This window comes from Rissa tridactyla, chromosome 10 (assembly GCF_028500815.1).
Source record: "Rissa tridactyla isolate bRisTri1 chromosome 10, bRisTri1.patW.cur.20221130, whole genome shotgun sequence".
Classification (NCBI taxonomy): Eukaryota; Metazoa; Chordata; class Aves; order Charadriiformes; family Laridae; genus Rissa; species Rissa tridactyla.
This window is the reverse complement of record NC_071475.1, coordinates 21,974,515-21,999,381: the sequence shown is the minus strand read 5'-3', so window position 1 is coordinate 21,999,381 and position 24,867 is coordinate 21,974,515. Positions and strand designations below refer to the sequence as shown.

The following is a 24,867-nucleotide window of genomic DNA, read 5'->3' as shown; positions in this document are numbered from 1 at the left end:
CTTAAAATACTCTATAAACAGGTGCAAAGAAGAACATACACTGTTAGTTTAAATGTACTTAGATTTCTTTGTTATGCATTTAAACTAAAAATTATTTAGGAACCTTGCTCCAATTTAATGTTAAAACTTGCTAGTAAATTGCCTTTTGACCAAAAACCTTAAAATGCTTTCACCTTCCTTCTGACACAGTTTAGTGAATTTACTTTCAGCTCTCGCACTACAAATCCATCAACATGTTTTGCTTTAACTGGCAGACTGAGCAAGGAGGCCAAAATCTTCACTGGCTGACAGAGAATTAAACTAGAGTTTTTTATGCTTAAGAAAGTTCTGCTCGGATCAGTGCTGGAGGAAGAGCACATGTGGACACTTTGTTCTCTGGCTGCCCTACAGAGACACAGACATCTGCCTTCACTACGTCTCTCAATCCAATACCTGTCATACGAATTAAAGTCACAAAACTGGTTTTAGAAAGACCTCCACTGTTTATGTAAATATTTGCAAATTGGCAAATTGAATTTGTCACAGAGATTGCCACACATTATCACATGAAGCTGTTCAAACTTTACCACCCATGCAATTGTGTCCAGTGCCCAAGGGAGCAACTCTTCACCGCCGCAGGCAGAGACGGAGAGCACCCGGCTGGAGTCCCGAAGGGAAAGAAGGGAACAGCTCTTCCTACAGTAGCTTCCTGAAGCACAGGGGTAGGAAAAGGCCAGGAAACAACCTCTTTGGGTGGGCTCTGGGCTGCCCGCTGTCCCTCTCATGATCTATCAAGTAGATCAATGTTGCCGGAATGGTTGAAACAACCAAGTTCAGTGCCGGCTCCAGGTTTCATCTAATGAACTACATAAAACTATAGCTTCTGACTAAAATACAGGTCTTAAAGTTTCTAAGATTTATAATGTTAACAGACGTTAAATTTGAATGTCCCAAAATGTCTTCCCTGCCTGAGTTGAAGCAAGATCTCAGGTATGCATTCTTTAGCCTCGACCTTATAGAGGTTGAGGCAAATAGAGAAGTGCATATAGAGAAGTGCAATAACCAGCCAAATTCTAGCCTGCTGTTCATGATTATTGTACAAATCTTATTTTTGGTAATGACCACAGAACTTTCTTATAGTGCAACAGATATTCATTGAGAAATTTATAATTTCTTTCTCTAAAAAAGACATGCAATAGTACAGAACGGTCTCGTAGATTTACAGCGAATAGGTTTTCAAAAGACTTCTTTTTGTGCACGTTCATTTTATTTGTTACTCATTTTCCAGAAGAGACTTCAACACAATATCGAAACTCATCTGTGTGGTTGTGCCTGCCCGTTAGCTTAGCTTCAATAATTTGTGTCAACAGGAGCCTGGGGTGAAGAGAGCTCCCTGCAGAGCGCCTACAAGATTCCTGCCAGCACCCCAATCTGTTGCTCAAGATTATTAAAGTACAGCTTGGAGGGGGGAAAACACAAGAGCAACACACGAAGGGGGTGAAAACAAGGTGGGGGAGAGTACTATAATACCATCAGACAGCAAGAAAGGGCAGTTAAAACAGACCTTCCAAAGAAAGCAAGGTAAGAAGAGAGAAATGAAGCATCCTAAGTGTATAAACATGAAGACAGATAAGTAGAAAATCATCTGCAGAAGAAACACAGAGTAAAATACAACACATGAAGGCACAGAATTACGTAAGCTTGGCAAAAGGAGCAAAAAAGAAAAATGTCAACAAACTTGCAAAAAAGTATTTGGCTGCAGGCTCACAAACCAAAATAAACAAACAAGAACTGTGAGATTTACAACGCTACTAAGTTTGACAGAAAGGAAAAGCCATAACCAGCCTCCCCTCAGAACGATTGCAGATGAGCAAGGAAATTAATTTTGGCATAACAGCGTGTTCATGGCAATTCTCTTACATTTAAAACCCTTAATAACACTAAATTCCTACAGTGAAGCAGATGAAGTCCCAGTGATCTTTTGAAGATGTTTCAGTACACAATGGGTTCATATCTGGAGCTCTACGTAAAAAAAAAAAAATGCCGGGACCTTTCAGCGCTCTTTAAATTAATACAGATATGTCTTGTCTTCTGGGCCTTAACTTCACTCTGCCAGCTTCCGACCAAAAAACAGTTCCTATTTTTTATTTCCCACGTCACTGAACGGATGTAGCAGTTTGTCCCGACGCCAGGAGGGTTTGCTTCACGTGAGGCCAAGCCTGCCCGGCACCCAGCTGTCCCATCCCGCGGGGACAGGCATCTGCACAAGCTGCTCCAGGCTCCGCACTCAGTGGATGTGCTGCAGTGGGCTTTCTACATCCCCCCCCATCACGTCAAGGCAGTGTTTCAAGCTAAATACAGACTCTTCCACCAGCATGGCAACAGCTAATTAAGGTCACAGTGCTCACAAATGTTTTTTGTAGACCCATTATTACGTTGTAGGTTGTGTCTTCACCAGAGTAACTGTGTAATTAACGTATCAGCAGATCCTTGAAGCCTTCTATACCAACCACTGTCACGTAGCCCCCCAGGGCACACTAACAAGAGAACAGATCTGCAGCTGGCCATGCACGCTGCTATGTTTTAACTCTGCAGTAAAAGAATCAGAACTGCTACCACGGAATTGGACCAATATTCTGCGAATTTTCTTTCTCTTCAATCATACACACTTGGTCTGTACAACTGCAGCAATTCTGTAACCTCTGCAGTGTGGAGATGCTTAGCACTATCTGAACCTCAAAGCAGCAACCCAGCTACTGTAATGCATGTAATTAGCACACCTCAGTCTAAGTTTAAGTGAAATAAGGTGTTCTATCCAGAGCAGCCGCAGCTATTGAACCTTGCAGTGCCTGAGAAGTCAGTCAGAGTCTGCGTGTTCAGCGTATGCACCAGTTAACCTAACCCTGCCTCCCTGCGAAACTCCCCCCCCCCCGGCCATCTGCTCTACACAGTGTGGGCGAACAGCTAACAACCCCTGGTATCCCAAGACTGCAACCCTATCACCAGTATTCGCAACTGAATCCAAAATCAAGAGCAGGGTCTAACTGATGCAAACACTTAAACCTGCAAATTTCACATAAATCTTAATAGGAAGTATGCAAAAGGATGCATGCAGGACAGAAGAAATTTTTTAAAAGTTCAACCCGATACACCGGAAAATTGCGGGTTTTTTAAAAATACTATTTTCCCAGCGTGAATCATAAGCGGGAGATTTTACCCGTTACTGCAAGCACTGTCATTATCACATTTCACATTTACTTCCAGCCTCCGCAATTACTTTGCTTACCTACATCATGTACTATCGGAAATATTACATACAATCTCATAAGCCTCAGTTAAGGAACACCTCACGTATTTTTTGAGTGACATTTTCTAAAGGGAAGGAAATAATAAAATATCTAGATTGTTACTTTAAATAATATATCATAACTTTGGGTATTTAATTATGCTGGTCTTTTTCCTATTATAAAACTTTCATAAATGCTTCACAGCAGGTTCTGCACAGCATTAGACATGAGTAAAATTACAAGACAGATCACAAATCCAATGAGGAAAGTATACATTTTTGCCTCACCTTAACTTGATGTAACTGTGAATTAAACTAGGTAAAATTTTTACCTCATTTAATGTGACAAGTCACACACAAGACTATTACTTTACGACACGACAATGCAATGAAATGTCATAAGAGAGGGTACAAACCTTAAAAAACGGTTCCTCCACAGCCCTACACGCACTCAGTAACAAAGAACTTAGCCTTTGTTTATAAAACACATGCTTTCCCCCTAGGTAAGTACCTTTCTGATATTCTTACCTGAAATCCACCTCACAAGCCGGGACCATGAATTTTTCCGGAGGTAGGTGGTAAGTATTATCACAGAAGTGAAATAACGGGAGTACTGTAATAATCCCCAATCATTAACATATTTCAGTATGCAAAGCTCTCACCGCACACATTCATTTCAATATTTTCTTTGCCATGGTTGCTAGCATCCTGAATTTTCAAAGGGTTATATGGCGCTTTGAACTTTTGACGCGCATTCGCAGGAACCACATTATGTCCTGACACCGGAAAACACAAGCTTTAAGACTTGTTTTCAGAAATGTTTTCAGCATGTTCCTGGCAGCTTTCCCACCACACCCCAATAACGTACCTCAGATCAAATAGAAATTTGCTGACTGTATTGGCAAAGGCATAGAGAGCCCTGTGTGTCTGCAGACAGGGCAGGAAGAGAGTTCTGCTCCAAAACTAAGGGCAGGTGCTTCAGTTTCTAACACAGGGCAGGAATCTGCCCTGCGGGTTGAAAAGAGATGCTGGCCATCCTGACCTGTAGGTTCCAAAAAAAGCAAACACCTGATAGTTTGAAGAACAGTAATTTAAAAAACAAAGATTTGATTCTAACTCTCATTTTATTCCATTGCCCTTTTACAACTAGTCTAACTTTCCTGACTTGCCCTCCTAGCAATTCTGTGCTACTCCTGATTTTACACGGATGTAAGTGATCAGTCGCCCATGACACTCGTTTTCTGCTGTTATAGAAATTGCAATTCATTTCTGCCACTCAAATTTTACTCACAGGAAAGTCAGTCTATTTCTTGTCAATTAATAAAGATTGTTACTTATAGCTCTACCTACAGCTACGATTTCTAATTTTTTATTTTGAACCTGCAATTTTCACAGAAATAGCTTTCACAAAAATACCAGGTCATCCGTGTTAACAAAGGAATTGCCCAGAAAGGCATCTTTCACATGCTATGAAGAAAGGGGGCTAATCAACGGTAAGTCTAAGCACACGCTTGCTTACTTGCACCACTGCAAAACTGACGTGGACACTCGTGACTGCTGAATATGCGTTCAGAAACTCTTTCTGACACTAAGATGTACTCTATGAAAAGATACAAACGTGTATGACGTGGAACCTACTTTTTATATGAATATTAAGACTACAAATAATATAAAATGTGATCGGAATTAAGAGTGAATTCTAGTGTTTAAGCCATGATGAAAAAGACAGACAAAGACAGAAATTTAAACAGGAAAATGGTCTTAACTGCAAACATACAATTACATGGAGAGTACCAGAGATTAGACTGGCAGGTGGTTCAATGCCTTTCATCAGTGCTGTAAACATTGAACTGGTTTCTGATGAAGGAACTTGCAGAATAATTCTGCTATTTTTTTCTAGCTACAGTTTAACTAAGTTTGTATCAGTCCAGCTTAAATACATGTCATTTTAACAGCAGGGAACACTGTGTGATTCACTGGCCCAAAGTGCATGCAGGAGCACAGTGTGGGCTTCGGTGGTTTTCAGGCTTAATGCTAGCATGCAGCGACAGACTGAGGAGCGCACCCCAAGGCACCCAGAAGAGTTCGCAGCAGGGATTTCAGATAGGCAGGGCAGCACGTCTGAGTTAGGTACGATGGGACAAACTATAAGATAATATTAGCAAAACCAACAGTCCCTGGCTTCTGTTGCATTATTTGAATATCCGTGAAATTGGCTGAATCAAAGGATCAGTGGATTTTTACCCTCAGAGAATTTATTCTGGGCTTGAGTTGAAACAGGTTTGCATGACTTCTTGCAGTGTTTACCATTCCTAAACCTGATGAAGATTCCATGATGTTCTGGCATGAACCTCCTTGTCTCTACATCTCCCGCTGCCACAAAGAACAGAAGTCAGGATATTCCAAGTTAAATGCCCAAACAAAGCCCCCTCGTGTTTGGACAGAAACTATTTTTGTGCTCAAATTTAAAGTTCACACTCCTATGTAGGATCCAGCTGAAGTCTGGTGCCACCACGTATTCAGAATGGGAACCAATCTCACATGTGCGGGCTTTGCTTATGGTCACAGGTAATCAAAACATAGAATTGAGGCCACTGGTGGAGCAAAGCAAGATCATATTCACAACACACAAACGCTGCCTACTCAGCCTCTCTGTCTAGTTTGAAGCACGTGACCCGTCTGACACTTTACAATGTCTCCAGAATAGTTATTTCTGAGAGGAAATATTTTAAGAGATGTGAAACGGACTCTTGCTGAGGCTGTGCAAAATTTGAGTACTTCAAACAAAACATACCTTGCCTGCCAGATGTAGAAATGGCAAGGCAGAAACATCTCAGAGGAAAAAAAATACAATCATCTTAAAAATATTTTCATTTGTATCTAGGTTGAGACAAACTACAGACATTTCAATCAAAAAAGGAATTTTTGCAAAAAGCATAGATATAGATATGGCAATTCAGAAGAGAGCCATTTCATCATGAACTGTTATCTCACACCTTAAGAAAGCTCTATGGTAATTCAAGACTATTTTTAAACTAGTATAACTCTAAATTAAAATAAGAGCCTATAGCATAATACTTTATTATTTGATTGTGAGGTGTACTGTATAGGGAAAAAAAGATATGGAATACGACAATTATTTTACACATGTAACCTTATATTTGCTTTTGCCAGCTCTTCCAGTTATTATAGCAAATATTCCTACAATTCCTAGTAATTCCCAGTTATTATTATAAGAGTGAAAATCAGCAGAGAAATGTTATGTGCAACAAGACCAGTCGTAAGAAAGAGACAGCTTTATTGGTTTGGTGGAAGAACAGCCGTGACACTAATGCCACCAGGAGAATATCACAAGGAGGAATTATTAATTTACTTTTTCTTGCATCATTATTGCATATAAACGCTACTGTTGCTGGTTCAATGCCCAGCTTTACTGCATACAATGAATCAAAGCATTAAGAAATGCCACACAGCATAGCAAACGTGATGCATTAAAAGAATGGATTCAGCAATGTACAATATGTATTCTGAGAAGTTAAAATTGCTCTATCAATTATTTATTCCCCACTGTAGTTTACTGCAACATAAAAGTATAATAAAGTTAGCTGCAAGAGGTATATGTTAAAATCTGCTGACAATCTTTTGGAGGGATTTTCATAGTAAGTGTGAAAAAATAAACATCCTCTAGGCAATAAAAAGTATTACAGTAAAACTTTCTTTCGGCGTGAAGAATACTGACAACTGTTCTTTTCTTTCCCAGACACCCGAGGAAAAAGTGATGAAGCTTTGCCTGTTTATAACAAGCGTTATTCTTTAACGCTTCATTAGCTCTTGGGCAACTGAATATATCTACTGTAGGAACAGTGACTGCACCGCTGATAATCATCTTTTACAGCACCATATTTTATCTTGTTGCTACTAATGTTTAGTTCTCTATGAACCAAAAGGATCACTAAATTCTACCTCCATCACTACAAAGCACATAATGAAAAACTGAATTGGCTCCTACACTCAAACTAGCAAATACGAGTGATTCCCCAGTGTATCGCATTACTCTAGGTGTAACTGAAAAGACCAACTCCTACCCCGTATGCACAAGATTCTGAAAAGAGCTTTCAAATGAGGAAACGAATAGCTTCAGATTTCCTTGCTAAAGCATAGCCTCAAAAATTTCACAGGCAGGAGGAAAACACTGGCTAAAAGTCTGTTTAAATTATGTTCAAAACCACAAACATGAAAAATATTCTCAGCTTGCTTTTCCCAGACAAATTGTGAATAAACACACTTTCCTCGCTTGAGGAAGTATGTTAGCAGTGGACAGGCTTTCCGTTAGTTTCCTCACTTATTTCATTATTTGTACAACAAATATTTTTTCTCTCTGTCTCCACACTGCCTACACTAGCTCTTTGAAAAAATTATTTAAATACCTTAAGCTTACTTTTTATTCCTTTCACTACTGCTTCACTGCTCTGCTAAGTAACTTTGCAGTTCGACACTCAACATTCATGAAAGGGAACCAAACAAGCAAACAAAAAAAAGTCACAAATTCTTCTTGCACCAGAAGAACTTTTCGGTACATCACTTACCACCCAGGGTTTGTCACAGAAGTTATAGACCGATTCCAGGGAGTTGACGCTAGGGATGCCTGCGTACTGCATTCCAATGATCAAGTTACGGAAATCTTCATTTTCTGCCATACTGAATGAATGTTGTCGAACAAGGACAAAATCAGGCCTGAACGACCTAGCAAGAAAAAGATACGTTGCTAAAAGTCAACGATCAAATCATTTTTCCTTCAACCAGCAAAATCTTAAAAGGGAAAAATGTCTTAGCTGATGGATAGAGAAGCACTAGAAGTACACTCAAAATAAAGGTAAATGCTACAAAGACAGAAAGAATTACTACGGCTTTATGAAAATCTGTACCGCATCATTTCTTAACCAATGTTCAGAAAACATCAGCATCCAGTCAATAATGTGGCTCCATTAAGCGGAGAGAAAAATAATCATGGCTTTTCAGGTTGTTTTCCCACTGAAAGATAAATCATATCTATAAAGTCCGAGTATGTTCAGAGTGTATGTACACCAGCTCCTGAGCAATGAGAAGAAAAAAAAAAAAGAAAAAAAAAAGCAGGTAAATGTATCTGCCAGAAACTTAAGCTTCTTGGGAACAATTTTTTTTCACAACTATTCTCAGACTGTTTTAAAGACAGTAAAGAGATGAAGCAAGCCCACTGCTCGCAAAAGGAATCATACCATAATCGGAGATCATCACAATTCAACTTTTGATCAAGACGCTTATCAAAATGAATTCCTAAACTTACAGCTGCACTTCTTTTTCCTCTATCTCTCTTGTATCTAATTAGGATTTCCCCTGTTGCAGCCTCTGTGGCTTCTTGTCCTGTCACCACACACCTTCGAGAACACTCCGACACCACCTTCACCTCACTCAAACCCTGACGTTTAGTTACTGAGGAAGGTTTGGAAAAACAGAATACACAAAGCAACAGGGCAGAGCCACCAGTAAAGGGGCAATTTGCTCCTAAACTTGACTGTTGAAAGATTCTCTTCTGTATTCAAATTTTACAGGTGGAAAAAACACTGACTACCTTCAAGCTATCAACCTCCTTCAGGAGCATAAATTAAATTAGTGTAGTAAATTAGTGTAATTATTTACATGCCTTGCATAAATATGTCCAAAGATTAAAAAATTATTCAGAAATCTCCCTCTAGTAACACAAAACAAAAACCAAACCAACTAAAATTAATGTTAAGATTGCTTAAGCACTTTGGAGACTGCAGGCTGAATGCAGCAGTCCAAGTATACCAGCTGGAGTCCGAAGTTGGCTTTCAAATGCAATGCATGAGCTGGCAAAAGCAACATTCAAAAGATTTGCTATAAAGAGTCATCAAAACGACACTCTAGACCGATGAGCAAAACTTGCAGAGAAACACCTGCCTTTAACAAGTTTCAAAAAAAATATCTGTAGCATAGTTCTGAGAATTTGTGATCCAGGTTTCATGATGGTATGCCAAGTGGTTGAAACAGGGAAATTCCATTTACCAGCACAGAACAAGTATAATACTTAGAGGACTAATGATGCCTTAATCAAAACTGCAGGCCACTCAGTGGAAGAAAGAGATCCCCTCCACCCTTGAGAACAGTGCTACGGAGATCCTCTCAAAGACAGCGCTGTGTTTTTAAATAAAAGAACAGAAAGTGTCCTTTAAAATATTGATTTAATGAAACAACTGGGGAATTGGGGAATGTACTTTAAAAAAAAAGAAAGATCATCTATGTTGCTTTGCAAAAGCTCCTCAAAGGGACAAGAGCCATTTACATAATTGTTCTAGTTCTGTAGTTACTGCTGGACAGAATGACTGTGTATACAAAAGAAGGTCATGAGAAAAATTTTAATCCCAGCTCAAGCATTTGAAAGGTCCAAAATCTCAGCATTATATAACAGGAGATAACATTTTTCATGGTTTGATTTTCATTCACAAAAATGAAACAAGCAGGTGCTTGATACACAGTTTTTTCCTCCTAAACTAAGGCAGCAAAACGTTGTCATTGAAATTTCTATGATTTTACAGACTAATATTTTACTCATAAATCTAAGATACAAGGTCACTTTGGACCTCACGTTAATAACACTTAAGACGTTTCACCTCAGCATCCCCTTTTTAGCAATATGGTCATAGTCCATATCCAATATGATACTAGTGGGGCCACCCTTGATAGCAGAGACAGACAGAAGCATCCTAATGTCTGACCCATATTTAGCGCTGGATTTCAAATGAAGCTTCTTACCAACTGAACACGTAAAGTAACATCCATCAGCATCTCTCATTCCTCAGTGACACAGGAAGCACAATTCAAAGCTTTAGGCAATAAACTCCACAAAGCGACTAGGCTTAAAGCAACATAAAGAGTAGTACTTATTGCAAGATACAGGACATTTATGAAAAATACTTTTGTTTTTCAAAAATATTCTGTATCTCCGGAGAAATCATCATAGAAACAGAGAACTGCTGTTCCATCATGTCTCTTCTCACACCAGAAAGCATGCACACATAGGCAGACATTTCCTACACCTTTGAGTGAAATTTATCAACTACAGGTAGTTCTATTGGGTTAAATAAATTACCCGTAAAACTGATAAGTCCTTTGTCATCTTATTATCAGAGCTTTCTGATGACACAACAAGATTGCTCTGTTTCTTAACATAAGCAGTTTTACAAAGTTTTTTCATAAACTGCTCATTTCATTTGCACTTCATAAGCAAATATACATCCTTGTCGATGCCATTTTAAGGAGGTTCTCAACTCACATTAGGTATTGACATGTTTGGATGCTAACTTGGCCTCAGTATTTGTGTTCTGTTTGGAAAATTCTCTACAGAAAAGCCACTAAGGGGCTGCGATCAAGATTTCCTGGCTCCAAAACTTCTACCTTTGGTGGAAAAAAACCAAAACAAAAACAAAAACCTAAAATAAATAAATGAATAAATAAATCAAGTTTCTTACTTTTCTAAGGAAATAATCTCATGGATTTGGCACAAGCGGTTGTTCTATTAAGCTGTGGTATTTTTAGAACACACAAGAAATTAAAAAGCTGTGAGTTTGAAAGAATAAAGTGCACTTATTTTCAATTTATTTTTTTTCCCCCTGATTTTTTTTATATGAATGCTAAGAAATTTTCAAATCTTTTATTTGGACAGATGTTGTGCAAACCCATGAAGACGCAAGACATGCTGTATGCTGTCCAGCTCCCTGAACTCTTACTCTTGCCTAAAGACAAACATAAGCAGTAAACTACCAGGTGACTGCTGGTGGCTTGATCTACCTTTCTGAATGCAGTTGTCCAGCCAAACGACTGGGACGTTTAACTCACACTAAACTGCACTGGCCAAACCAGCAGTAATTCCCATGAATTAGACACAATATAGGACTGCCTGAAATAATTTTGCTAATACTTACTTAAGCTTTTACTTTGCCCAGACATATCCCTATTTTCTCCCCTTATATTTACACAGGGCTGTTGATGTCCTCACTGAAAAAAATGGTAAAATTACCCTGCCTTCAAACTGGAATAATCCCTTCTGGACAAAACAGCATATTGGGAAATCTCAGGCTTTTAAATGGAAATCTTTCAAACAGACAGTGATTTTCCAGTAACTGTCCTGAGAGAAGTGCTCTGACTTGGCCCGTTTCAATAGAAAAGATTCGATGTTGGACATAAATCCTGCTCATCTGGAAAAGTCTTCCTTGTACAAACTCACCAAGGCTGTCTTATTTCTGAAGCAAAGACAAGACCCAAATCAATAACCCCAGCTCCCAATCACCTATTCTTTATACTAGACTCCGTTCCCATCTTAATCAAATCTATCTTTCGTGCGATGACAATGCCACGAGACTTCCCTCCTGTCACCAACAGGACTCACTGCACTGAGCAGACAGTTCATTTCCTACTTTTCACACCAACGACTGAGATGCGTTGCATCAGTCAAAATCCCTATTGCACATATACAAAACCTGATTCAGTTCCTTTTCCATGCGTACATTATGCCATTTATTGCTTTTTGCTGTTACTCTGTTCAGTTTTTCTTACCTGACAACTTTAGTGCCATTTCGAAATACTTGGATATCTACTGCGTAATTGCCGTCAGCGTGGGCTATCAAGTTGATTTCTGAAAATTCTGCCTGTGAAAAGAAGGCTCACATTAGTCAGTCTGGTTTATTTTACCTTTATTTTCCTACACCCCGTATTTTAAGTATTAGTATCTGAACTGCTGACAACATACATTTGGAACACAATGAGCACTAAGAGGATATTACTCCAACACTATTTGCCACATACGGCACATCACATTTGAATAAATTCTAATACAAAGAAAGCAAAAAGTAAAGTAACCTTATGAAAAAGGACTGTGGGGCAGTGGCAAACTTATTTCCTCATTCATGTCTGCACAGAAATGTAGAGATTATATTTTTGCTTTGTATGGTGTTATCACAGATAGTAATACAGACTCAATAAACATTTACATAAAGTTTGAAGAAAACGGTAGAAAAGCAGCGTTAAAATAACCACAATAAATAGAATACTTCCTGATAGCATTTTGTGTCTCTTCATATACTTTACCCCTTTCTATTTCCCTTACGTACATTTACTCTTTTTTTAAAAAGATCTCGTGCTAATGAACAATTGACTTGCAAAATTCACAAATAAAGAACTTTTTCAAAGTATCTTCTCACACTGGAAATGTGGAATTTAAAAGGAATCACTTCCATACTCTGAATCTACAGTTATTTGAAAGGGAAGGACAGGATGTTTTTCATTTATCCACAGTCTTTCATCAGCTTAGACTGTCAAGGCACTTTACAATAACATCACACAGAAGAATAATTGAAATGCAGCCAACTGTCTTCTAGTGGATAAATAAAAGCGTCTTTGCTATCCCGGACACTAATACAGAATAGAGAGCGTCACAATTCTCATTAGTCTCCTCTTGAAAAATGGTATCACTGAAAGTCTTCCGAAGTGAAACCCATCTAGGGCTTTCAGAATTTAGTGCTCCGTTAAGGCAAGCGCTGATGACTCCACCCACTGATCCAACTCAATAGCTTAAGTACCTGCTTAATTTCAAGCATGGAGGTCTCTTCATAAGTCCCGTCCCATGCCCTTATATACTTTTTCTTGGATCAGTGCTAAAATGTTCTAAACACAAGGGGCAGTTTTCAGATTATTGTAAAAACAGTGCAAACGCTGAGAGACTGAAATGCTTGTGTAAGTGCTGACAACGTTAAAGAATCATTTAAGATTTATTTAATCTGAGATTGACAACTCACCTTTCCAATTAATAAATCATATTAAACATTTACAAGGACTCTCTATATAAATTTTGTAGTTTAAAAGCTTAGCACGTGATAGAAAACATCGTATGTGATGGGTTGCTGTATAAAAATAATGCTCTCCGGTATTAGGAAAAGAACAACAAAGTAGTTGTTAATAACCCTGTATACAATTGTCACAGTGTTGACACATTACAAAGTGAACAGCAGGGGTCAGAAACGTTTAATCACTTACTGATTAAAGGTGGTTCTGGGCCTACAAGAGAACATATGAAGGAAATTCTAGGCTTACACACAGTTTTTGTTAATATTAAAGAGACAGTGTGTCTAATGTCAACCACATGGTCCGATCTAGGTGAGAATGGTATTTTGGGACAAAAGAGCTTGTCTTTTTTTCCCCATCTCTCCCTCAATACTCTCGAAGATCCCTGGCAAAGCTTTCCGCGTTTCCAAGCCAAGAACATCAGCAGACGTTCAGTGGCGTAAATGGAGCAAAGCTAGATGCTGCACTATTACAGTGCATTTAGGTAAGTCGAATCCACACAGCTAGTGATAACTTTCCCTCACCCTTTGAAATTCCAATGACAAAACAATTCAGTTTAAGTACTGAAGCTTCTTTCAGTAGCATCTGTTCATGGAATTCGAGATTGAAAAGTAAGCGAAAAGACTTACTTAATTCCATAGTTTCAGATATCTAGCTCAAATAAAACAGCCGTAAGTCGAATGCACCCTGAATTATATCTCCATATTTATTCAGTTCTTTTTTTAAAATCCCCACATGCTAGCACTGCAACTGGAGTGTATGCATATTCTTAAGTGAAGGAATTTGTGATACAGAAATGCAGCACGTAATTCATGGAGCGTCTGGGAAATTCAGAGTCTCTAAGCAACAACTTCTGAATACAACACGCTTTTCATGTTGTACAAATTATGGTCAGAATCCTCTAAAAAGTGCCACGTTAGAATGAAACATAACTAAATCTTTGAGTGTTCCACTTAACTCGTGAGGGTTTTTTCAGTACAATGGTACGATACATACAAAAGTACATAGTACAAAAGCATCTATATTTATATGCATATAGAATCCTAGAATCATTTAGGTTGGAAGAGACCCTTAAGATCATCGAGACCAACCATTAACTTAACACCGCCAAGTTCACCGCTAAGGCTGTCCCCAAGCACCATGTCTACATGTCTTTTAAATACCTCCAAGGAGGTATGTATTTATACATATATAGGTAGTTGTATAAATACACAATATGAAAATAACATTCAGATTAAGTCATTTAGTTACCTGTTCAACCTTTATGTCATATTCTCCATGGACCTTTTTTCCACGAAAAGCCTTGGCCCTGCAGGAAAAAAGGGAGACAGAAAATCAAGGACATAAGTATTTGTAATCAGTAGCTATGTAAAAGCTTCCTGCATAGTCTTCAGTGTCTTGAAAATACACATAAAACACATATATATGAATTGAATCTACCTACTACACACACACAATTCTCTTTCCTTTGACATCCTTGTATCCTTAACATCCCATCATGCAGTATTTTGTGATAAAAAGCATATATAATGTGATCTTCAACACTGAAGTCTATACTAAAGTATACTGAAATACATATTTCACAATTAGTTATTAACATAAAAAGAGTACCGCTAAAAAGATGCAATCCTGCTCTCATTAAAGTCAACAATGCCAGTGGAAATTCGTTTCAATGTGAACAACATCCCAACAGCCACTCACTTTAATTTTTATCCACTTAGTTTATTTGGAAAAACTGGTTTATTGGGAACACTATGCTTAGAAACTTCACATTGTTTTAAAGGAAACTATCAGAGGTACTGGAGACTGCTGTCACCAAATTTGCGAGTGCCTGATTTACTAATCAGTTTTGCTTTTTCTAGGATGTAACTTGAGACAATGTAGTTAATCTGAAGGAGGGTTTATGAGTAATTATTACGCACCAAGATTGCTGTGACAAAACAACTGAATTCAATGATCTGGTCTCCCAGGTCTAACATGCAGGCATTTATTTCTAGGAACCTGTCAATTGTACGCCTTAGGCAGCAAGTATCTGCTTTGGAGTAAATGGGAATTTAAAAAACCCAATCTATTGATAAAAGAGAACTACTCAAACACTCTGAAGTTGGAAGAGGAAGGCGGTATCAGTCTCTCTCTGCGCCTTCTTTGCTGAAGCCACAGCTTAGAGCACCTTTCCTGCTTTTATTATATGTGAGCAAATATCTGTTGCACAATTCAAAACCAGAACATCTTCTGAAGTGTTAAAAAAACAAAGCTGAACAAACTTTGTCCATTTTCAGCATCTGACAAAATGCCATGATATTAAACTAAACCTACCTCATCAGCAAAAGTAATGTATATACTACATATTAAAACAATTCATTATTGCTTTTGGAAAATCCTTTTCCCACCGAGGTACAGAAGAGTTTCGCCATTGGTTTCAGTAGGGCAAGAACCAAACTTCACAATAACCAACTGAAACCACTGCCTTTGGCAAGATATTTCTTAGATATCTTAGGTATTATGGAAAACTGATTGTAGAAAGCAAAGTGTTTATACTGAAAAGGCATACTAAAATATTGCCTGACAATTAATTCTGTACGAAAACACAATTGGTAAGAAAATAACAACGGAGAAAGCATTTGCATTACTGGTTTTATGATGTTTTCTTGTAATAAATACATATGGAATATAAAACAATAGATTTCAAACTTCATTATAGGAGGTGCATACTCAGGATAACATTATCAAACATTTTTGTCAATAACAAAAGGAGAAGTTCAATGTACTGTATCACAAATCTAACAAAGAAATACTATTCATGACTCATTTTTCTTTCCAGATTTGTTCCGAAATTCCATATGAACATGAAAATGATTTCTTGAAAACTTTGTCTGGAGACAAAGCATGTCTGGAGATAGCTTAAATTTTATAACGCTATTCATGTTAAATCATCGGCTGGACCACGTTAATCTACCAGGCGCAGGAAACCCAGGGACATCTGTGTTACCCTGGGAGAAGTCCACAACAGGCACAGACCAGAGAGGAAGGTCTCACGTTCACAGGTAACACCACATCTGCCTCAGGAGAAAAGCAACCCATTCGTAACTGCAGACAGCGTAAACGTCTCTTGGAAAAAGTAAGATTTACCACTTCAAAAAAAAAATATTAAAACTCCCAACTCGGGGTAGTACCATTACTGTTGGATTTTACTGGGAACAGGATGAGCTCCTACATTTTAGTTCTGATGCAGCACCAGGTGAGGTAAACGCATTACTGGACATCACGTAACACAAATTTGATTTAAGTAGATTTATGTTGGCTACATAACACAATAAATGTTACAGTGAAGCTGCCTCTTGAAGACTGAACAGTACTCTTAGAGTTTGCTCTAAGAAACTCAAGTTTCTGCAAAGCTGAATGGTAACTTCATCAAATATAGAGATTAATGCTCCCACAATGCTTACCCTAACACATCTCAGCAACTGACTTCTGGTTTATGAGAGGAAATGAAAACAGGAAACCACAAGGTGCGGCTCTTCAATTCTTTAGCAGCGCTAAGTCCATTGCACACATTGGAATGTGCTCAAAACATTAGCTAAATATTAATTAGTGAGATGCTATTCCTTTAAACTCAGTCGTTCTACTTAAACACCATTTAAATGAGGCAAGCTTTGAACAAATTCTGGCACGATTCACATTTCAACAAATGACTTCGGCTTTGAAAATAAACATTAAGTACTGAAGTTAAGCAATCTGAGGATTGAAAACAAACATGACATTTAAACATTTCAAGAGACTTAATTTCAAAGAAGCATTAACCAATAACTGTCCCAAAAATGTATAATATTCAGTAATATTGTCCAAATACTGAGCCACAAACTGCAAGAATTTATCTTGCTATCTCTAAAAATTAACTTACTTAACAACAAGAAGTCACGACTCAGTCATTTCAGAACAAAATCTAAGAAATTGTTCGCACGAGTGTGCTGTGAAATAGTTTTCATTTTATTTACTGTTCTTAGGAAATAAAGTCACGCCCTGGTTAAATTATTTCTTATTTGCAATATGAGAAATATGGGGATCTTATCAATGCCTATAAATACTGAAAGGGTGGGTGTCAGGAGGATGGGGCCAGGCTCTTTTCAGTGGTGCCCAGGGACAGGACAAGGGGTAACGGGCACAAACTTGACCATAGGAAGTTCCACCTGAACACAAGGAGGAACTTCTTTCCTGTGAGGGTGGCAGAGCCCTGGCACAGGCTGCCCAGAGAGGTGGTGGAGTCTCCGTCTCTGGAGACATCCCAAACCCTCCTGGACGCGTTCCTGTGCCACCAGCTGTGGGTGACCCTGCTCTGGCAGGGGGTTGGACTAGATGATCTCCAGAGGTGCCTTCCAACCCTGCCATTCTGTGAAATGTGCAATCCTATCATAAAGACATGCTTAAATTAATATTTTATTTTTTTTTACTGAGGGGAGATGGGATGTTACTGATTCTTCATGTTATTGTGTTACAGAACTTCACTGAATTGCAGTCTGAAATCCTTGTTGTGCCTTACTACGCTCTGTACCACGCAGGGAATCCATGCGCACCACCTCCGGGCGCCCGCCGCAGAAAGGCAGCAATGGTCTCAGGGTGGGGATCTGGCGGCAAGGCCTTTGAGAAGGGCGAGAGGGGAGCTGTCAGCACGAGCAAGGTTAACAAAACAAATACGCCCCTATTTCAGCAACGTTTGGCTGCCCATCGTTGACAATTTCTTACATTGAATGTAGGGAAGAGAAGGAAAGCAAGCTGTGCCATTATGCATCTGAAACAGTTGCTTTCCAAGGCCTCAATGTAGAGAAAACAGACAGCTACTAACATGAATACCGCCTACTGGAGTTATTGGCATGACCTCTTATAGTCAGAATCTTTTCAAAATACATGAAATATTTATGCATTTTTTTCTTCACAATTCATTTTCTGGATTAAAATCTTGCACATTTAAAATTAAACGACTACAGAACATGCAGCTGCCATAGATGCGGCCTAATGCAAACTCATACTTCTTACTGTACTTCGGCAAGGACAATGAATGAAGTAGTCATCACTGAAAGCGTTTCAAATATATAAAAAGAGACCTGAAATATTTCCCTGAAAGTACACAGCATCTACATACAATTCCACAGTATCTTACTATGCCGTGAAACCAATGTGCTTTCATTTCATGTAAACGAACAAAGCATTAAAACTGCTGCTACTTTGAACTGGCAGCAAAATCAAGAGGAGAATCATTTGCTAACACGCAACAGGTTTATACTACTTCAATGTGTATACTTCAGCATGGCAATGTAGAGCTTTTCATCAACAGTCTTTAATGAAGTTAAAAGCAGGCAGCCAGCACATACGTGGGGTCCAGCCCTGCAAAGCACTGCTCGTGTGTGTCGGTCTCCTCTTTCCACAGCGCTCCATACCCTGGAACTCTGCAATTTGCACTTGTCAATTTAGTGCAGCACTTGCAGGCCGACTTCTGGACAAGCAACATAATGTACCCAGGACTCAGCTCCACTTCAACACTGCTTTCTGGGCACATCTGAACAGTGAACTGGAAACCAGTTACTGATCTTATCAATAACAAGGCTGGATGCTCAAAAATAATTATAGTGCCAGTTTACTACAACAAGGCAAAAGTTTGTTCATCATTTCAAACAGTAGCACCCTCTAGAGCTCAGAAATGGCAGACTGTCAACATTTACAAACAGTATAATTCACTTCAAGCAAGGTAATGTATACTTATATATACACACACAGTAGCGTCAAATAACTCGTTGACTGGAATCACCATAGGCATGTAAAGATTGTGGCAGACTACCGACACACAGCCACCAGACTGCCACAAACTTAACAAGCGTGGTACACTTGCCTCAGTGACAGAACAGAACACGTTGAAGAGAAAACAAGCCCAGTCTTCAAGTTCAAATCTGGTTAGAAATAGCTAATTATTTAATTCAATTTAATAAAAATTGTCCTGTCGCTGGTCACCCGAGAGAGGAGCTCAGCACCTCCCCCTGCGTTGCCCCCCTTGAGGAAGGGGCAGACTGCGATGAGGGCACCCCTCAGCCTTCTCTTCTCCAAGCTGAACAAGCCAAGTCACCTCAGCTGCTCCTCCTAAATCTTGCTCTCGAGGCCTTTCACCAATCTTGGTCACCCTACTCTGGACACGCTCTAATAGTCCGATGCCCTTTTTATGTTGAGGCGCCCCAAACTGCGCATAGTACTTCATAGAATCATAGAACTGTTAGGGTTGGAAGGGACCTTAAAGATCATCTAGTTCCAACACCCTGCCGTGGGCCGGGACACCTCCCACTAGATCAGGTTGCTCAGAGCCCCATCCAGCCTGGCCTTAAAAACTTGCAGGGATGGGGCTTCCACCACCTTTCTGGGCCACCTGCTCCAGTGCCTCACCACCCTCATGGTTGAAGAACTTCTTCCTAACGTCCAGTCTGAATCGACCCATCTCTAGTTTTAATCTATTCCCCCTAGTCCTACCATTGCCCAACATTCTAAAAAGTCCCTCCCCAGCTTTCTTGTAGGCCCCCTTAAGATACTGGTAGGCCACTATAAAGTCTCCTCGGAGCCTTCTTTTCTCCAGACTGAACAACCCCAACTCTCTCAGTCTGTCCTCATAGGAGAGGTGCTCCAGGCCTCCGACATCCTCATGGCCCTTCTCTGGACACATTCCAGCATGTCCATATCTTTCTTGTAGTAGCGGCTCCAGAACTGGACACAGTACTCCAGGTGGGGTGTCACAAGAGCGGAGTAGAGGGGGAGAATCACCTCCCTCGACTTGCTGGCCACACTTCTCCTGATGCAGCCCAGGATACGATTGGCTTTCTGGGATGCTAGGGCACACTGACGGCTCATGTTGAGCCTCTCATCCACCAACACCCCCAAGTCCTTTTCTTCAGGGCTGCTCTCAAGCCAGTCGCTGCCCAGCCTATATCAGTGCTTGGGATTGCCCCGACCCAGATGGAGAACCCTGCACCTGGTCTTGTTGAGCTTCATGAGGTTGGCATGGGCCGACCTCTCCAGCCTGTCCAGGTCCCTCTGGATGGCATCCCTTCCCTCCAGCGTGTCAGCCACCCCACACAGCTTGGTGTTGTTGGCAAACTTGCTGAGGATGCACTCTAGACCACTGTCCGTTTTGCTGTCAAAGATGTTAAACAAGACCGGTCCCAGTACTGATCCTTGAGGGTCTCCATTTGTCACTGGCCTCCACTTGGACATGGACCCATTGACAGCCACTCTTTGGGTGCAGCTGTCAAGCCAGTTCTTTATCCACTGAATTGTTAGTCTATCAATCCTATATTTTATCAGCTTGGAGACCAGGATGTCACGCAGGACAGTTCAAAGGCTTTGCTCAGGTCCAGGTAAATGACGTCAGTTGCTCTCCCCTTGTCTATTGATGTTGTGACCTTCTCATAGAAGGCCACCAGATTTGTCAGGCACTATTTGCCCTTGGTGGAGCCGTGTTGATTGTACCCAATCACCTCTTCATTATTCTTCTGCCTCAGCAGTGCCTCCACGAGGATCTGCTCCATAATCTTACCAGGCATGGTAAGATACTTGAGGGGGGGCCACATCAGTGCAGTGTAGAGTGAGATAATCACCTCCCTCGACCAGCTAGTGATGCTATGCGTGGTGCTCCCCAGGACCCCATCAGCCCCTTTGGCTTCCAGGGCACACTGTTGACTCCTACTCAACTTGCCATCAACCCAAACCCCCAGATCTCTCTCTGTGGGGCTGCTCTCCAGCCTCTCATCCCCGAATTTGTGTGCATAAGCAGCATTACCCCATCCCAGGTGGAGAATCCTGCACTTGATCTAGACACATTCTAAGTACATGGTTTTTTAAGACAGCAGTTTTGTGAATATATTTTTTTCCATATGAAATCGAACTAATCTGCCAAGGAATAATGGCTAAAAAACATGATCATTTATATATCGTGAAACTGTAATACATGATCATTTAAAGGAGTAAGACTATTACTTCTTCCATATGCTGAGGACTTCTTAGACTGTTACGTAGACTTTTGTAAATAAACGAAAAGCGTAACAAACTGTTATGAAAAGTAAGCATATGATAAGATTTGCGTAGTATTTTCATTTCACATCTCCTAATCCACAATTGACTGAAACCAGTGGGAATCTCTCCATCAACATCAATGAGCTCTGCAACTGCCCAACAGCATCAACATTCACTATGCTGACTCCCAACCAACCAGCCTAGCTAATAAAACTCATCATCTGGAGCTGCTATGATTATGCTATCATGACTAAATAGAAGTTATTAAGAATACTGTAAACACAAGGGTTTACAGACTTTCTTTTATTTACTTGTTCCACGTTTCTGCAACAAGAGACCAATAAGAAACTTACAAAAAATAAAATATCCTATTTAAAACCTGACTCTTAAAGACCTTGATACCATTAAATGTGTTAATCAGATTCTGCAAAGACCTATTTGGATTTAAAATACGTTCTTTTTTTCTTCTACACCGTGAAGTTATACTTTTGGCACTTGACGCAACCAGTATTTCACTCTCACATAAAGCAGTTCTGTTTTGTCAAACTATTACTTCATACAGAAATTGTCTTAAAAGAAGCAGACCATCACCACAAAATAAGTGATAAAACATAGCATATGCATGACTTTTTGTTTTAGTAGTGCACCACGTTGAGTTGGATTTTATTAGATTAATGACAGCCTCCATTACCAGGAACCTGTAAATTTGAACAGCGGCACATTTTATTGGCTCTGAAATAGCATGATTTATTTTAACACGTTCTGTAGCTCACTTTTTTATCAGGCCAGTTAAATTTTGCTGTGAATCACTCAGTTTGATGAAATGTCATATTCAGTGGAAGCACTCTAATGGCAAGGACGCACAGATTGCTCTTTCCAGTTATTCACTGTGTAATCTGACAATCCACAGACATCCTAACTGAAATTTGATTCATTTCATAAAAATATTTTTCCCCATACAACAGGCAGGACACAATTAATGCAGTTCTTCATCCTAAATCATAGTCTTGCCTTTTGAAGGGGAAAGTCATAGAATCATAGAATTGTCAGGGTTGGAAGGGACCTTAAAGATCATCTAGTTCCAACCCCCCTGCCGTGGGCAGGGACACCTCCCACTAGATCAGATTGCTCAGAGCCCCGTCCAGCCTGGCCTTAAAAACTTCCAGGGATGGGGCTTCCACCACCTCTCTGAAAATATGGTGTTCATATAAAAAAAAGTGATAGCTTTTAGCCTATTATTTAATCTATTGAGGTCAGAATAGAATTGATTTCTGAACGTTTTCTTCAGTGTCCAATGGCACAACATGGCCATTTATTTTATTTAATATCATACTGTTTCCACTAGTACAATATGTCTCAGTCTTCACTGTGTATGTTTACTGGAGATCACTGTCTCAGCTACTCCTATACCAATCCTGTCAACTGTAATACACAGAAAGAGAACTACTATGAACAAACCCAAGCACTTAAATGTCCTAGTGCATATTAGCACATGATGGAGTCACCCCAGATGGCCTAATATTGGAACTTACCACACCGTTAATTCTATCAAACTACAGGATTTCTTCATTGCTGATCTGCTTAGTTTTATTGGGGACCACAAAAGCACAGCTACCCAAGCAGTTCAAACTTCACAAGGCAGTAGAAAATGTCTGTAGGAAACACTCCTCCTCTGGTACAGGGCTTTCCTTCCCTGACTTCTGCAACTTGGAACAAAGAACTTTGTTAAATACATGCTTAAAAAGCAAAGCTCATGTGTGCAGCCTTTCCTCTGCAGAGGCACTGCACTGTCATACCCCTCCCCATTCCCTTTGCCAGTGATGGCCAAACTCATGAAAAATCAGAGTAAACACTTTTCAGTAGAGCATCTTCCTGCCCAGACAGTAGAGAAGCTGCCCAAAGAGATTAATCTCTAAAAGCATATTAAAAAAGAAAGCCTAAACAATCTAGATATAAAGAACACAATCCTATTAAGCAGCAGTTATCCCATTTCCCTTTCTGTGCTGTGTATTCCCCTTGCTATAAAAGGGATTTTTTTTCAGAACACCTTTATATGTGGCACCTTCAGTGGCTTCTACAATCTATGATTCAATCCCGATTTTTTTCTCCAAATTTATTATTAGCCTTTTCTTTTTCAATGCATTATCCTATCCCCTTGGCATATACCAGAACGTTATCTCCTTTACTCTGATTAATTAAACAAAACAGAGCCTTTTTATTTTTTTCTCAGCACAGATCTTCCAGCCCAAGAACCATCTTTGTTGTTTTGATCAGGAGCCCTTCTGTTTGTCACTGTTCTGTACCTGAATACAGTGTTTTCACTAGAGATCTAATCAAGACGAAAGTACCTCCTACTCCTGAATCTCCCATCTGAACTAGAATTTTCTGGGTCTTTTGAACAGCACGCTTTACCGAAAATGCCTAATTTTCTGCCCCCTCAAGGTGAAACAAGTACTCTTTCACGACCAAACGCCAGTCTGCCTTCTGGTAATGTCTCAAAAACCCACACCTCCGATTAGGTAATATTTACCATTAGCCCATTGCTTCTGAGCGAGATTTATAGTCACGATGTAATTTCTGTGGGCTTTTTTTTTGTCAACTAGATGACAAATGCAACTATTTTTAAATGTTCATTCCCTCATCACTAGAAGACCTCATATGTGATGCAACATATTATAACCTTTTCCAAATCTGTTAGACTCATTAGAACAACTACTGCACTTTCCCATGGTTAGGTTCATAAAAATATTTTGTACTTGTGAGATGAACAGAAAGTCCCAACTTTTATAGAGAAAAACATCACTAGCCAAATTACAAAATATTACTGTTCTAAGTATTGATGAAGGTTTTAATGTTTCTTAGCGCATAAGACTCAAACTGCATATTCTGCATCGGTTGCTGTAAGTTCTTGATCTTATCTGCTATGGCCAATGTAATAATATTAAAGGCTAAAGTAACAAAGTTAAATTTGTCCTTTCCAAGTCTCCCTACCAACTAAGTCATCCATTCTTTCCAACTTCCCATTCTGTTGACAACAAAGAAATAGTAGTATAAACTGTTAATGAGCAATTCTACTGTTTAGAAAGTAAGGCACTCTGAAGTATCTTGAATAAATAGCACAAGTGTCCCACAATGCAGCCACTGGTGACTAGCTTATGACAGAAAAAACCCCAAACCATCTAGAAATAGCATCTAGAGATGTTTCAGTTTACTTTTTTTCCCTGTTTAGGTAAAGAAAATAAAGTGAGTGTGAAAGACTTTACACTAACAGAAGGCAATTTCTGACATCTGAAACGCCATAAAAACCAGCATGGAATGAGAGAATCTTTGAGACTGAATCCACATTATTGATAAACTCTTCATCAGAAATTTATCTGCCTTTTAATTTTTCTATTTATGCTGAATTCTCTAAGGTGTTTTAAATGCCTCTAAGCAGGATGTGTGAATCTCTGAGGTGAGAAAATTTGAATAATTTACACCTGGAGACATTACAAGGTGATACTTCATATATAATGTGTTGGACTATCACGTTGTTTGAATTTTCACCTTTGAGGATCCTGCACTTAGGATAGAAACTGGATTTTAAACCCCTCTCCAGCTAGTTCCCCTCTGTGCTTGTCCTGTAGAGGAGATTCTGAACCAACGAGTCAAGAGGAGGTAGGAAA

General features: G+C 39.5%; 1 protein-coding gene across 1 annotated transcript in view; it reads right to left on the bottom strand.

Annotated features, from left to right (window-relative positions):
* The window catches only part of SYN2 (synapsin II), a 195,429-nt gene that overhangs the window by 104,503 nt on the left and 66,059 nt on the right, over nt 1-24,867 (bottom strand). The window contains exons 2-4 of the mRNA XM_054216069.1: nt 14,411-14,468; nt 11,876-11,967; nt 7,852-8,008 (exon numbers count right to left, since the gene is read on the bottom strand). Coding sequence (XP_054072044.1) covers nt 7,852-8,008; nt 11,876-11,967; nt 14,411-14,468 — 307 coding nt within the window. The remainder of the gene's footprint in view (nt 1-7,851; nt 8,009-11,875; nt 11,968-14,410; nt 14,469-24,867) is intronic.